This window comes from Musca domestica, unplaced genomic scaffold (assembly GCF_030504385.1).
Source record: "Musca domestica strain aabys unplaced genomic scaffold, Musca_domestica.polishedcontigs.V.1.1 164, whole genome shotgun sequence".
NCBI classification, from domain to species: domain Eukaryota; kingdom Metazoa; phylum Arthropoda; class Insecta; order Diptera; family Muscidae; genus Musca; species Musca domestica.
Genome location: NW_026712225.1, coordinates 1,040,249 through 1,056,569, shown reverse-complemented (window position 1 = coordinate 1,056,569; position 16,321 = coordinate 1,040,249). Strand labels below are relative to the sequence as shown.

The 16,321-nt window shown below is 36.4% G+C and overlaps 2 protein-coding genes across 2 annotated transcripts; one reads left to right on the top strand and one right to left on the bottom strand.

Annotated features, from left to right (window-relative positions):
* The first annotated feature begins 459 nt into the window (after window positions 1-459).
* Window positions 460-2,068, top strand: LOC131801516 (queuine tRNA-ribosyltransferase catalytic subunit-like). Its single transcript, XM_059120275.1, has 2 exons — window positions 460-1,225; window positions 1,292-2,068. The coding sequence occupies exons 1-2, from the start codon at window positions 637-639 to the stop codon at window positions 1,942-1,944; spliced, it is 1,242 nt and encodes a 413-aa protein (XP_058976258.1). The 5' UTR covers window positions 460-636; the 3' UTR covers window positions 1,945-2,068.
* On the bottom strand, window positions 1,980-5,784 carry LOC101892845 (replication factor C subunit 1). The gene is made up of 9 exons (XM_005181592.4): window positions 5,633-5,784; window positions 4,908-5,580; window positions 4,725-4,837; window positions 4,031-4,662; window positions 3,837-3,970; window positions 3,204-3,781; window positions 3,000-3,151; window positions 2,253-2,934; window positions 1,980-2,195 (listed from the first exon to the last, which is right to left on the bottom strand). The coding sequence occupies exons 1-9, from the start codon at window positions 5,639-5,641 to the stop codon at window positions 2,088-2,090; spliced, it is 3,081 nt and encodes a 1,026-aa protein (XP_005181649.1). The 5' UTR covers window positions 5,642-5,784; the 3' UTR covers window positions 1,980-2,087.
* Window positions 5,785-16,321: the final 10,537 nt, after the last annotated feature.

Below are 16,321 nucleotides of genomic sequence, written 5' to 3'. Positions count from 1 at the left end.
TATTGTTTGTTTATTATTTTTGTGCTTTCAATTTGAAAATATATATTTTTTTTAATTAGCAAGACTAATTGTTTTTTTTTTTTAATTAGCAAGACTAATTTTTTTACTCTCTCTGAGAAAGATGTTGCTGGACAATTCCTGCAGGAAAAGAAACCAGACTGGCTGCTGCAAAGGGTTGAAGCAAATAAAAGCATTCGGCTTTCGTGCTAAAATGTCAGTTCTTATTAATAGTGTGTATCCTACTTAAGAATTGTCATCAGCAGTTGGTTTCGTTTTCAAGGGAGAAGTATTATGTAGTCGCATCAGCACAGCTGACGGCACCGTGAATGTCAAAATAAGTAGTAATATATGAAATAATTATAGAATAAAAAAAATTAATAATTAACTAAATAAATATAGAATTACTTTGAATAAAGATGTTTTAGACAAATTTCTTTTTTGCAATTAAGGGGGCAGAAGTTTGACGTTTAATGGTAGTTCATTGTGGTAACAAATGACTGATGCGAGTACCCCTAATACATCAGCCTTGCTTTTGTCTTCACAACACATGTTGACAGTTCCCTCCTAATTTGTGGGCGAGTGGGTCTATTTTGTTTTATTGCCGAGTTAAATAAAAATTATAAAAACTTACTGATTATGGCAACGAATAAAGTTCCACCGCTTACGTATAAAGTTATTGCAGAATGTTCCGCATCAAAGGCACGAGCAGGACTGATGACTGTGAGGCACAGCGAAGTAAACACTCCGGTCTTTATGCCGGTCGGAACTCAAGGCACCATGAAAGGAGTTCTTCCAGATCAACTAATTGATTTAAATTGTCAAATACTTTTGTCGAATACTTACCACTTGGGCATGCGACCTGGCATTGATATACTTAAAAAGGCAGGAGGCTTACACAAATTTATGAGCTGGCCCAGGGCAATACTAACCGATTCGGGCGGTTTTCAAATGGTGTCTCTGCTGCAATTAGCTGAAATTACCGAGGAAGGCGTAAATTTCCGTTCGCCATTTGATAATTCGGAGTGTATGTTGACTCCCGAACACTCCATTGAAATACAAAATGCCATTGGTGCTGACATAATGATGCAGCTGGATGATGTGGTGAAAACAACAATTACTGGGCCAAGAGTAGAGGAGGCTATGCATCGCACAATCAGATGGGTGGATAGATGTATTAAAGCTCATGCCAGAGACGATGATCAAAGTTTATTTCCAATTGTTCAAGGCACGTGAGAATAACACTTACAATTATCATGAACGTTTTAATCTGATTGTTACTCTCTATTAACAGGTGGCTTAGATCCGGAACTACGCAAGAAATGTGTGAGCGGTCTTATGGAGAGACAGGTAAGGGGATATGCTGTTGGTGGTTTGAGTGGAGGTGAGAGCAAAGATGAGTTTTGGCGAACAGTTCATACATGTACCGATCTGTTGCCCAAGGACAAACCACGTTATCTTATGGGTGTGGGTTTCGCAGCGGATCTTGTTGTATGTGTGGCTCTGGGTATAGATATGTTTGACTGCGTTTTTCCGACACGCACAGCTCGATTTGGTTGTGCATTGGTCATGGAGGGTCAATTAAATCTGAAGAATAAAAAATATGCACTGGACTTGAGGCCAATCGATGAAGATTGTGAATGTAGTACCTGCAAACTCTATACCCGGTCGTACCTCCACCACATCGCGACAATAGAAAGTGTATCCTGTAGTCTTTTAAGTGTGCATAATATAGCATTTCAATTGCGTTTGATGCGCACAATGCGTAAAGCAATTGAACAAGATCAGTTTCCGGCATTTGTTAAAGATTTTATGAGCAAACACTTTGTGGATGAGCCCGTACCAAAGTGGATACGAGAAGCTTTGACCGCAGTTAATATACAATTGCCAAACAGTACTGAGGACACTGCAGAAAAGAAACATAAACGAGCTTCGGAATCCCAATAATAAAGTAACAATATGCTGACAATGCTGATCAGGCCTTTTTGATTTTTGTGAGAATTTTACACAATTCAATGTATACACATATATTTCAATCAAAAATAATCACAAGAATGCAACAAAATTCAAACATGCAATTACAAAATAAATTATTTCTTCGATTTGGCTGCTGCTTTCGGTTTGGTAGTTGTGGATTTTTTGGCTGCTGAGCCTTTCGACGTAGAAGCCTTTGTGGAAGATGCACTTTTCTTCTTCGCCTATAAGAAAATCAATTGAATGCAATAACTTCTAAACAATTATTCAACAAAACTAACCTTAATTAAACCATCGTTTTCCAAGTTATCATCATTTTCATCCTCGGATTCGACGGCGGCATTGGTTGTTCCCTCTTCACCCTCTTCCATTCCGCCGCCCAATGCATCAAGATCATCTGAGGCCTCGGCACGTTTTTTCTTGACACCTGCTGTTGCTGAATATGAATATGCCAGAACCTCCTTATTGTAAGCTCTTGTGAGTGCAGCCTTAACCTTTCCATCTACTGCATCCATTGGACTCTTCTTACCCGGCCATGAACTTAGTTCGATTAAACTTTCAATATCTTCTCGAAGCAAATGATATTCCTTCAATGTTTCCAGAGATTCTTCAACTCCCTCCTGACCTTTGTCTACCAAAGGTTTTACAATCTTATTCAATAAGAAGGGCGCATAGTCTAAACGAATGGAAAGACGTGAGCCAGAGGTTTTTACACGCGTATGATCGTGAATTTCTTGAGCCAAACGGCTACGTTTGGTCGAGCGTGAATTTTTTCCCAGCCAGCCGGGAAAATTTATTTGGCCCGTGAAGTGGCCGCTCATATATTCTCCTGGCAAAACTGAGCTGAAAATCGCTTGTGTAGGCAAAAGGGCCCAGGCGGAGTTGGAACGAATTTTCTTATCTACGAGGTCTCCCAAACTCAAGGAGTCTGCTGTGTTGGCAACTTTGCTTATAACTTCAGATCTAAAAGGATAAAGTTTTTATAATCAAGCACATATATGGTTATAGAATCTGAATTTTATACTTACTTGGGTCCGGCTGGACTTACAATCAAATAATTCTGTTGGACAAACAATGGAGCCAGACTATAATCGTGGAAGAAAAGATCACATTTGTCGTAAAATGACATAGTTTTATGTTCATCCGCCGAAAATACTTTACGAACGACATCCCAGGGACCCTTGAATTAAAATATAACTTGGTAATGTATAAAATTATGTTTGAACTTTTACCATTTTCAAATCCTTTTGTGCTGTTTTATCTTCCTCTTTGGACAATTTTTTGTCCGAAGTTAAATTCAATTCCTTGCCCGCACTAAGCAATGAGATGTGATTAATAGACTGTCGTATATCATTGTTAGTTGCCGATATTATCTCATCTAATTTAGTGGAGTCAAGTTTAATATTCTCCTTGGCACAAATACTTAAGATTCGACCCTTGATTTGTTTCAATTGGGGTCGATTAAAACGCAGATCATAACAATAGTTAACAAGCGATCGCATCTTCTGATGGTTGCGATCGTTACACATACAAATAATAGGAACAGAGGACTCTTTAATGAGTCCGATTAATTCTTGAATACCCCCACGATCTTCGTTGCCAGCCATGCCGTCTACTTCGTCCATAATAAGAACATGCTTCTTGGTAACAGCCTGGGCATTACCATAAAAATAGCCATAAAGTGATTTATTCGAAAGCAGCTCGGAGACTTCTTCTTTCAGTAGTCGTTTGCTTCGGGTGTCCGAAGCATTAAATTCCACAGTATCAAATCCCAGTTCCTTGCATACCAATGTTGCAGTGGTAGTCTTTCCTGAAATGCGTTATTTCGGGTTAGATTATTTTTAATTTTATTGAAAACATTTTACCTATTCCAGGTGGACCGGAGAGTAATGCGGCTTTATAAAAACTACCATCATCATTTTTGGCCCATGGATTTGGCTTTTGTAATTTTTTCTTCCCATCATGGTTAACGTACCATTTAGAAAGCCAATTTGTTAGCCTAGCAAAGATAGGTGATTATTGTATTACTAGGAAACTAATACAACTAGGAAATACTCACTTTGCCACATTACTGGCCGGTCCCTGTTGCCCAATAATCTCTTTGACCGATGTTGGTTTATATTTGTCTACCCAGGCCATCATATCTTCTGTAACAGGTGGTGGTCTGGGAAATTCTTCCTTTACTGATTTAATCTGCTGCTTTTCCTCTTGGACTTCTTTTTTAATTTTTGTTTCAGCTTTGTTGTTGTTCAATTCTTCTTTTTTAGGTTTCTTCTCTGGAGGTGATTCCAATTTTTCCTTTTTAATTTCGATTTCTTCCATTTTGTGTTTCTTTTCTGGAGGGGTACTGTGCTTTTCTTTTTTGATTTTAACATCTTCTTTTTTCTTGGGGCTTGTGGTAGGTTTTTCATTGTCTTCATGACCACCATTTTCAACTTTCATGCCCGATTTTTCTCTGATGAGATTAAGGAAATCATCTTCTGTTATGATTTTGACATTAAACTCATCGGCCTGGGCAAGCTTTTTGGGACCAGAATCCTCACCGGCTATAAGATAATTTAAACGTTTACCCACAGTGGTCATAACCTTTCCACTATACTCCTTAATTATGGAACATGCTTCATCCCGCTCAAGTGATTCTAATACCCCGGTTACAAGGAATGTTAATCCAGCCAAACAATTCGGTTTGCCCTGTGTATTTAGTAAGGCTAATTCAATTGCAAATATGGTTTAATACAAGTTTTTCGAATTACCTTAGGAACCTCTTTACATCCGTGGTTAATGACAGATGAACGATTTTTATATTTTTGATACAAAATAGCTGTCATGCGCTTACGTTCATGACGTTCTTCGTCGGTTAAAATACCTAAAAAATTATCATATGGTTGCAATTGATTAGGTATACAATATAATAATATATTTCATAGCTCTCTTACTTGAATCCAAATCAGCACTCGATTTTCTGGCTGATTTTGGTTTTTCATCGTCATGACCAGCAGAAGAATGTTTTTTGCTCCTTGGAGTTTTTTCCTCCTTGACCTTGACCTCTGTTGGTGTTCGTTTTTCTTCTTTAATTTTTTTATGATCGGGAGTGTGTTTTTCCTCCTTGTTTTTATCCTTCTTTGGGGGCCTTTCACTAGCATCGTTCTTGCTCTTCTCTTTGGTAGTTTCCAACACACTTTCCTCCAAATCGATTTCCATTAGACTTTTATCAATGTCATCATCCTCAAGTTCTTGTAAAGCCCGATCTTTGGGTTTTGGCGGTTTCTTGGCTTCAATGCGCTTTGTTTCTCCACCAAACAACGACATTGGATCAACTGGTTTTACAGCGGTTGATGGATTCTTCGAAGGTGACTTCGATTTCAATTTGTCCAATTTTAACTTCTTTGGGGAAGTGGGCGATGTTTTCGATGTTCCTGAACCATTACATTCAGTTTTTGATTTCTTGCTATGTTTCGTTTTGGAAACATGAGGGGACGCCGGGACAACTTCATCGTCCTCATCGCTTGAAATTACCCGAGCTTTGCGCTTCTTCGGCTCTTTTGCTTCAGCTTCTTTTGGTTTGCTTCCATTACTCGAGGATGCTTTTTGAAAGAACGATGCAATAGTCTGCAAAGAGAAGTTTTTAATAAATAATTTATTTGAAATAATTTGTTCTTACCGGCTGCATTGTATTGTAAACAAGTTAATTTGCGGACGACAATCTATTTCGCCATTTTGGCCATTTCTGATGAACTCTGCCTAACAGATTGAAAAACGTTCCAAATGCCGCAAAACATTAAACAAGACCAGCTGATATCATGATTATCTGTCAAAATGAAACAATGAATCGAATATAACAAATTATTAATTTAACAACCGATTTTGAGCTAATTTGTCCAACAACGTATAAAGACTCAACATAGGCTTTAACTGGGTATATTTATATAAGATATATGCCTGACATGCATTAACAACCACATAGAAAATAACACTGTTGTAAGTGATTATTTGTCAATGATATTATTTCAATAACAGAATACTTCCAATTATTTCCGAATTACTCTTATTGGTAAAATGTGGCAGTTTAAGGTTGCTTTCTTCGTTTTTAAGCGAACTTAAGGACGGGAAAAAACACTGTCCCTCTGTCGTTGTTGTTTCATTGGTATTGCGTAACGTATAGAGCGGCCTTATCGACTATGAAATTTTCTTTATGGTTGTTGTGAAGACGCGTGGTCCGTTCCATGGTAGAAAAATACAGGTAGATGCATCAACGTTTGGGAGCATTGATATGTCAAAAAATATTAAATATTTTTTCAAATATAAGTAGATTTTTAAATGTTTTCTTATACGACGTCATTCGGAGGTCATTATAATTCGCGTTTTTCAACAATTTTTACAAATTTAAATAATTTTTCATTCTACATTTTCAATTCCAAAATTGTTTTGACAGCTTATTGTCCCAGCAGCTGTGTCTATGCGTCTACCTATATTCTTCTACCATGGTCCGTTCACTCTGCTGTGACCATTAAGCATAGAACACAGTTGAGGTCCAAGCAAAGTATTTAAAAGTGGTAAAGGGAAAAACATATTAGAGGATAGGTGTGACCATGGTACAATAAGTAGATAGAACAGCTTTATAAAACTAGAGAAAATTTTGTTTTCATTTATTTTATATTTTTCCTTATTTCCAAATTAGTTAAATTGCGCGAAAGCTTAGTGAAATGCCCCCCGTTCAACCAAACTTTTCAATCTGTCAATTCCATATTTTCATAGCGACATGCATTGTACGTTTCTTCCAATCATTAATTTTGAAAATATTTTGTTCTTGTTTTTCAAACCAAAAAATTCATACACAAAATTGGCAAAAGTTGGGCATACTTAAAAATTGTATTCAGCTGAAGCTCTAACATACCTTTTTATTGTACCATGTGTACGACTTCATCGACTCTGTAAATCTGTCTTTTTGTTTTATAGAAAACTTGTTGTCCTCACATGTCTAAACTGCTTCGCCTATTACAATTTTGTATTACTTTTAAGAGGAAAATATATAGTCGCCTGACATCTATTGACAAACAACGGTGTTCATCTCAACTATGCGTCGATAATGTCGTTTTATTTTAAGCTTGGGGTTTGTGCTTGGAATTTAAAACAGTAGGGTAAAATAAAACGATATATAGATGGCGCTATCACTAATGTTGTAGTCGTTTTCATTCACTAAATGAAAGAAAATTACGTGGTGGCATAGAAATTACAGGAATAATCAAGCGAAATTCTTCAAAAGCAATGAAATGGGTTTTCGATGTCGAGTAGGTCGATCGCGTAAATCGGCATGTTGACTATGCAAAAGTGTGCTGAGAGCCACCTGCTCCACCACCTACACTATTGATCGATGTAGGATGGAGTTGCACTGTTTCCAACATCTTTGTTGGGTTTCTAACTGAATTGAGTTTCCCGATGCTGCCAACTGAGTTGGGAGCCTTTGACTTCGCTAAATATAACTGCTGTGTTGATTTTTTTCACCCATTTAATCTCACCATTGCTCTTATAGAAATAATGGATTTTTTTCGGGTCCATAATGAACATACCCTGCCAGACATTATGTCTACCAGTTTCGATACATCGATATGTGATAAATGTTAATTTTACACATGGACACACACGTTGTATTAATTCTAATTATATTTTTTTATTTTTCAAGTAGAAACTCTATATAGATTGGGATTAGGATGATAATGAAGACAAAAATAACGTCACATCCAGTATGGCGTGAAAATTACAATTACATACTTAGGTGTGAAAACCAAAAGTAATTCCCAAAGACTCTCTGCATACGCTTCATGAGCTAAGCGTATAGAATAAAAGGCTTTTTAAGGCGTACAAATTTGTACTTCTTATAAAACAATAGGTGTGTTTTTAAACTTTAATCAATCATTAAATCACTGCTCTGTATGTGTGTGTGTATCTCGTCTTATCGACGTCACTATGTCTCTCCCTTTCTTTGGTGGGGTTTTCTTAATGGTTTTTCAATTTTAATAACGGTTGAATGACTTGTCGGTCGGATCAGAGAATCGAAGTGAAGGAATTTATAATGTATATGCTGGGATAATGGAAACGCTATTGAATTGGGGATAATGAAAAATTGATACTTGGAAAATCACATTGAATCGGTATCGGATGTTGTCTTTCAAATACCTGAGAGGATGCTGCTGTGTGTAGATCCAACAAATTAGATTTTATAGTTCAATTATAAAAAAAATTAGAACTTCATGCTTACCTCCTATAAAACTCAAGGTAGTAATATAAAGTGAATATTTAAGGTAGGAAAGTGCTTGATTTTTTTTTGGAACCATAAAGGTATATTGTACTTCTTATATCATGTATTCCTTATGTAAACCCAGACGTTCCCTTTATAAGTTAATATTGAAGAATTGATTTTTATTTGTATGCTGTAGGTCCCCCTCTTTTAACCTCATACGGCCGAAATGTGTCTCATCGAAATAATGGTTTAAGACCCCATGTCTCGTTGCGTTAGTCTGTGTGCAAATAATTTTCGAATATCGGAATAACCAGAAAGCTAGGCGGCACATAGTAACATTTTAATGGGATTTTGGTCAGATCAGGAAAATCGGCAATACAGGGTGAGATAAAAAACTGCAAAAAAGTCAAACGCCACAATTTTTACATTTTTTTTTACATTTTATTGAATGAAAGCAAAAAATATCGGAAATAGCATCAAATTTTAGAATAGTTTTAGACTTGTTCGAATTGGTCACCTTTGACACGAATTATGGCCTTCAAACGGCCAATGAAACCGTCACACGCTGCCCGAATGTTGCTCTGCAGTATTTTGGTCCATTCCCGGCGAAGCGCTTGCTTGAGGTGATCGACACTTTGGTATTTTTTAGTGCCAACCTTGCCTTCCAAAATACTTCAGACACAATAGTTCAACGGATTGGTATCCGAAGATTTTGGTGGTCATTGTGCGCTGGGTGGTGCTGAGTCCTGTTGGAATGTCCAAGGTCAGCGGCCAAAAACTTTACGTGTCCAAGGCTTTAATACACCCTCCAGAATATTTTCGCAATAATATTCGACATTTATTTTTATGTCACGGTCGATTAATACGAGCGGAGAGCGACCATCGGCTGTTATGGAATAATTTTAACAGCTGTCGGACGAGTGGCTTAGAAATGACAGCAGTCTGAAGTTGGTTACAGTTTTTTCATCTCACCCTGTATTAGTCCAATTCTTATAATATCAACCGCACAAAGGGTGAACAATTAGAACAATAATCAACAAATCATCTTCAAAATCAAATTATTGGCTGGATTCCAAGTTAGAATCCGGGTTTATTGAAATTTCGCACATGGGAAAATTTATATCAGTTTAAGTCAGGTGCGAACATCTGGAGTCTCTCCCAGAAATTGCCAGAATTTAAAATAATCGTAACTTCCATAATAGGTGAGATGATTCTCCTCTAGCCACTAGGTCTAGATTTCGACTCATGGTATCTCCATAACAAAAGAAATAGTTTCGTTTATATTTTAAAGTTATTTATATATACATAAATCTGCTAATGAATATTTATGATTTAACAGATTTTCTTACGTTCCTAATCCGCTTTGTTCCCCTTTTTCCTGGACGACATATAAAATTAGTTTACTTTCATTAAATTTTAAAGCTTTGACAGATTGTTTTAAAATCTTCCCCCTTTAAATGACAAATTTGCTCAGAAAATGAAATATTGTCCCTTTAAAGTTAGTCCTTTTGGCAAACAACATCCCGCCCCAAAAAACTCTTTGATTTCACAACTAATACAAATGTTTTTCATGATTTCAGTATTTAAAATTTAATTTGTATGCGGTTCTGTAAGAACATCGATCATTATTAGCATCAACATCGTGGCATTTCATTAAATCATTACAACATTGACTTTTGGCCAGGCCATCACTCCCCCTAAAACATGGTTGGGTAAGCAAACATCGTCAACCCCACAGACTCGCCATTGAATATTTTATCACCCAATCGATGAGTGTAAATTGATTCAAGAGAACTTTCCACCCCGGATTCGTTGTCATTACACGCAGAAACATATACACTTGTTGTTGTTATCCTTTTTTCATGCAGGGATTATTGTGAATATTTTATTTTGGTTTTCTTTTTCATGATGCCCATAAAAGTCTAATGGACATGCGACCAAACATAAATAGTGTTGATGTGATTTGGTATTATATTTGGAAGAAATAACTTAGCTTTGACAAGTACAGGGTGAGATGAAACAACTGCAACCGACTTCAGACTGCTGTCGTTTTCCAAGCCACTCGTCCGACAGCTGTTAAAATTATTCCAGTGACAAACAAATCGTGATCATGTTTACTTGCCAAAGAGGTTAGCTGAAAATGTGCACCATTGGTTGGCCACCAGAACTCAAGTGCGGGCCATGGTGATGGTGTGGGCCGCTATAACAGCCGATAGCCGCTCTCCGCTCGTTCTAATCGACCACGGCATCAGAATAAATACCGATTATTATCGCAAAAATATTCTGGAGGGTGTATTAAAGCCTTGGCACGCAAACATTTTGGCCACAGACCTTGAACATTCCAACAGGACACAGTACGCGCCACCCAAGATTGGTTACAAAATGAGGTTCCTTGCATTATTTCCAGCGCACAATGGCCACCAAAATCTCCGGATACCCATCCGTTGGATTATTGTGTTTGCAGTATTTTGAAAAGCAAGGTTGGCACTAATATATACCAAAGTGTCGATCACCTCAAGCAAGCGCTTCGCCGGAATTGGGCCCAAATACTGCAGAGCAACATTCGGGCAGCGTGTGACGGTTTCATTGGCCGTTTGAAGGCCATAATTCGTGCCAAAGGTGACCAATTCTAACAAATGTAAACTTATTCTAAAATTTGATGCAATTTAAAAAAAAAAAAAATGTAAAAATTATGGCGTTTGACTTTGTTGCAGTTTTTTATCTCACCATGCATATGAATTGAAGCAGATCAGATGTCTTTTAAATTGGGCTTAAGTTCTCCCACATCATTTTTTATCGAGAAAGCAAACATGCAAGATAGGACATTACAAATTTATTGAATACCTCTGATTTCTTAATTGTTTCAAATGTTTTCTTAAATATTTATCTCACTTGTGTTGGTAGTGAGAACATGTTTTGTTCACACATTAATAATTTTGCAAAAAAAAAAAACAATTTTCTGTTCTCTCATTAAAATAATCCTTTTTGTGGCCATCCGAATTCTTTTGGGATTCATTCATATATGAATATAAATGAAAACAAAAAAGGTTTTCCCATCATTGTCCTTTATTGTCAACCTTTCCAATTATGGGCCACAGCATTTTGACTTCGAAACACGTGTACACTTTGGTCGGATTATTTAGTCGCCTCACATTGCAACACTTTCATGCAATATTTGTGCAATTCGTTACACCATCAGAGCGGACGGCCAAGTCCCAAATCCCATAAAAATTAAATCTATTTAAGACTCATTAGCCAGATTGTTTACACAATCAAAGCGACAAACAAACAAATGAAAAATAATGAAATACAATTTTTCCACCATCTCTGGGGGATCAAGACTTGAGAGAAGCAAACCCAAAGCACAAGCCATAAAGGGGGTTGTTTTACAGTCCAACGCTGCTGCTGCTGCAGCAGTAGCAACAACACCGACGACCACGACCACATGTTTATGTTCCCATGATGATAAACAAACCATGAAACAACAAAAACAACGAATGATATTGCAAATATTTGACTTTAGCGTTTATGAGAGAGAAATCAAACAAACGAATGTGACAAAAGGATATTTTGGGGGAAAGTTGAAAAGTCAAAGTGAAATAAAAACAAAATTACAAGTCAAGGCAAATGAGATTGGGAGTCACATTTTTTTTTTGCATAAGATCCCTTCAAGGGAGCTTATGGTAATGGGTTTTTAGCCGAAAATGCGATTACATGCCTAAATGTTATCAATGCTAATAAAAGGTTTAAGTTCGATGAAAGACAAAGTGATGAAGTCTTCTTTAATTAGGCATATTAAAACTGCATAAATTTTAAATATAAAATCTTATGCAGTAAATGCTAACTAATTACCCATAATCATCAATTAAAATTAAGTTGTCAATGCTTTTACTAAATAACAAAAAAAAAAAAAACCGTATTGCGTGATGAAAATAATACTAGAATGCTCCCTTACGGATCATATTTCTTTATTTTTCCGGAACCATTATAAGGGGGATAAATCAAAACGTAAATAGATTTCGTTTTTTTGTACAGAGTTGCATTTTAGCAATTCTAAATACCAAACGTACCCTGCGTTTTCAAAAGACAGTACATAGAGTTGTGACATTGGCGTCCCGATAGTTGTGGAAAACATTTCCAAAATCATCAATGAAAAGCTACCACTTTTGTTTTTTTCCGTTCCCTCATTCATTTGTTTATCCCGTTCTTTTGTTTTTTTTTTTTTTAATATTAAATATACAATACAATTCTAGACAGTTTGTCCTATGTGAACGCCAGGCTAATCTACAGGTTGAGATAAAAAACTGAAACAAAGTTAAACGCCGTAATTCTATTTTTTTTTAAATTTTATTGGATAAAAGCTACAAATGTCGGAAATAACATCAAATTTTAGAATAAGTTTAGATTTGTTCGAATTTGTCACCTTTGGCACGAATTATGACCAATGAAAACGTCACACGCTGCGCGAATGTTGCTCTGTGGTATTTTGGTCCAAATTCGGCAGTTCGCCACTTTCGGCCAAGCGAAGCAACTCTTTAGCTCTTTTGTGTCTATTTTCTTTCTGTTGTGGTGTAAATTCTTGCACTGTTTGGAATTTCAATGGCTTTATCTCGAGCTCATTTTTCAATATCTGCCGCATGTAATATTGCGATACGTTCAGCTCACCAGCCATTTTTCGGCCACTGCAACGCGGGTTTCGATCAAGTTGCTTCTTTACTTTTCGAACCATTTCTGCTGATGTTGCTGTTTTCTTCCTTCGAGCGATGTTACAAGACACAAAAGATTTATTCACTTTTAAATGCTGGAGTGCTCTAACGATAGCCACTTGTGGTTTTCCAGCCAAATATAAAGAAATCACACTATCGCGCTTGAATTCCATCACGAATAACTTTTTTTCTGGAAAATTCTCAACAAAATGCTTTTGTACGCTTGAAAAGAATAGAGTGAGCTGCCACTGGAAAAATTTTAACAGCTGTCGGACTAGTGGCTTAGAAATGACAGCAGTCTGAAGTTGGTTGCAGTTTTTTCATCTCTCCCTGTAAATGTTCGATTTTCTTTTAATTTTACCCATACCAAAGTCTTTATGAAGCACATTTGAAAATTTTCTAAAAATTATCACATATTTCATGTAAAGCAAGGGAAGTAGTCGATATAGTCCAAAGATTGAGCGTCGCAATATTTTGTACCATATTTATTTAGGTCCGATACGAAATGGACAATATGGACCCATTCCTTTGGAACCGCCTCTATAGAGAGTCAACCATTTGAATAATCAATCAAAACAGAAGTCAAATTTATTTAAATACTCGAACATTGGCCGAGGGTGTACATCCGACCGACTGCTACTTTTTAACTTGTTTCCATGAAAATAGGGCTCCCTGCGATGGAATAAGTACATTTGTACTTTACTTCACAACTGAAATGTCGTTCATGTATCATACGATATGTGCAACTTGTATATATGGAACATTTGACATTACATATGCAAAAACATTTCGTCTTATAGAAACTTTAACAGATGACCAACATTAGTGTAGTTCACATTCAAAGATTTATCGTTGCAAAAACATTTCAATAACTTAAAACAATGAAACCACCATTTTCTTCAAGTTAATCTAAACCATAAATAATATTTTTCCCATAAATATATTTCTGTTTCCTCATTTAAATGTTAACAATGCCAGTAATGTTAATAACCAAAATTATTGCGGTTCAAGGAAAATTTGCAAGTCATAATATTTTTAATATTTGGCGCCAGCTATAAAAAGTCTATTGCGCGCGGTAATTTCTTCCCCGAAAAGTACCCCATTATCATTTCGACTATTTGATTTCATTGCCAGTTATAATAATAAAGAAAATTGTCTTGCAACAAATGACAATGTGTGGGACACTTTTGTAATTTCAACTTCCTCCGGCTCTAGAGCCAGAGTGTTATTACTTGCAGAGGGTACATGATTTGAATATTGCCCCATAAAAAATAAGATGGTTGGATCATTAAATTCCTAAGCGCCATTTAATAAAAGTTTAGATGTGTAATTAAAGATAAACTTTTATATATGTCGTTGGGATCGTAAAATGGAGAGGAGATGGTGTTGTGGCCTGCCTGCCGGTGAAAGCAGGAGAATGTAATTAAAATTGTTATTTTATAGGCTGTAAAGAAATGCAAGGGTTTTTTGGGAATTGTTGGTAATAATGTCCCAATATTTACAAGGACAAATTTGTTATTAAAACATAAGTGGGAATCTGTATAGAAAGCCATACTCCTTTTCAAATTATTTAGGGATTTTTTAGGATTTTATATTTTATAATACAAATATGTTGCATTAACAATTTTACTATACATTTCTTCTTCTTTTCCAAGAATTTAATGGCAATATGGACCCATTTATCTTCTTCGAAGTGTAATTATTTTTATTGTAATTTAATTGTAAAGTGACACTAAATGCCCAACTTTATTAAATCTGTAAAGTCAAAATAACTTGTGCAGCTTTCGTATCTGAAATTTGTTAATAATCGCCTAGGATACGTTGTTAAAATTTTTTTATATCTTTTTGTTAATTTAATAAACGATAAAATTTATAGCAAGGCATAAGTTTTTACCTGAGAAAATATGCCTATTATCGGTTGCAAGCAATACCGAGGACGACGATTATTAAGAAACAATATACATGATAATTTCGAAATTTATTGCCCCAAAGGGACATGTGCACAATTTTAGTACCCCAATTAATGTTATATTAAAATATTAATTTGTTTTTAATTATTTATTTCATATATATTTTGTCAAATGTAAATCTTTTGAAATTTCAATTGGTTGCACGCATTTGGTTTGAAAGCTAGGATGCTAAATTTTGAGTAAAAAATTAAAATTTCAGTGATAATAGAGGGCGAGATAAAAAAACTGCAACAAAGTCAAATGCCATACTTTTTACATTTTCTTTTAAATTTTATTAAATGAAAGCAAAAAATGTCGGAAATAGCATCAAATTTTAGAACAATTTTATATTTGTTATGGCCTTCAAACGGTCAATGAAACAGTCACACGCTGACCGAATAATGCTCTGCGGTATTTCGGCCCATTCCCGGCGAAGCTCTTGCCTGAGGTGATCGACACTTTGGTATTTTTAGTGCCAACCTTGCTTTCCAAAGTACTCCAGACACAATAGTCCAACGGATTGGTATCCGGAGATTTTGGTGGCTATTGTGCGCTGGAAATGAAGTGAGACACCTCATTTGGTAACCATTATTGGGTGTCGCGTGCTGAGTGCGATGCTGCTGAGTCCTGTTGGAATGTCCAAGGTCTGCGGCCAAAAAGTTTGCGTGTCCAAGGCTTTAATACACCCTCCAAAATATCGCTATAATATTCGGCATTTATTCTGATATCACATTCGATTAATACGAGCGGAGAGCGACCATCGGCTGTTATGGCGGCCCACTCCATCACCATGGCCGGCGCTTGAGTTCTGGTGGCCAATCAAAGGTGCACATTTTCAGCTGACCTCTTTAGCAAGTAAACACGATCACCATTTGTTTGTTTACAAACTGCTGGACAATCTCATCGGAATGTTTTCTCATCGGAGAAAATCAAATTCGGTAGTTCACCACTTTCGGCCAAGCGAAGCAACTCTTTAGCTCTTTTGAGTCTATTTTCTTTCTGTTGCCGTGTAAGTTCTTGCATTCTTTGGAATTTCAATGGTTTTACTCCGAGCTAATGTTTCAATATTTGCGGAGTGGAATATTACGATTTGTTCAGCTCACGAGCAATTTTTCGGCCACTGCGACGCGAGTTTCGATCAAGTCGCTTCTTTACTTTTCGAACCATTTCTGCTGATGTTGCTGTTTTCTTCCGTCCACTTCTTTGATGTCGAGCTACGCTACCAGTGTGACGGTAATGAGCGATGGTACGAGACACAAAAGATTTGTTCACATTTAAATGCTGGAGTGTTTTAACGATAGCCACTTGTGGTTTCCAAGCCAAATATAAAGAAATCACACTATCACGCTTGATTCCATCACGAGTAACTTTTTTTCTGGAAAATTCTCACCAAAATGCTTTTGTACGCTTGGACACAATATAATGAGCTGTCACTTGAATAATTTTAACAGCTGTCG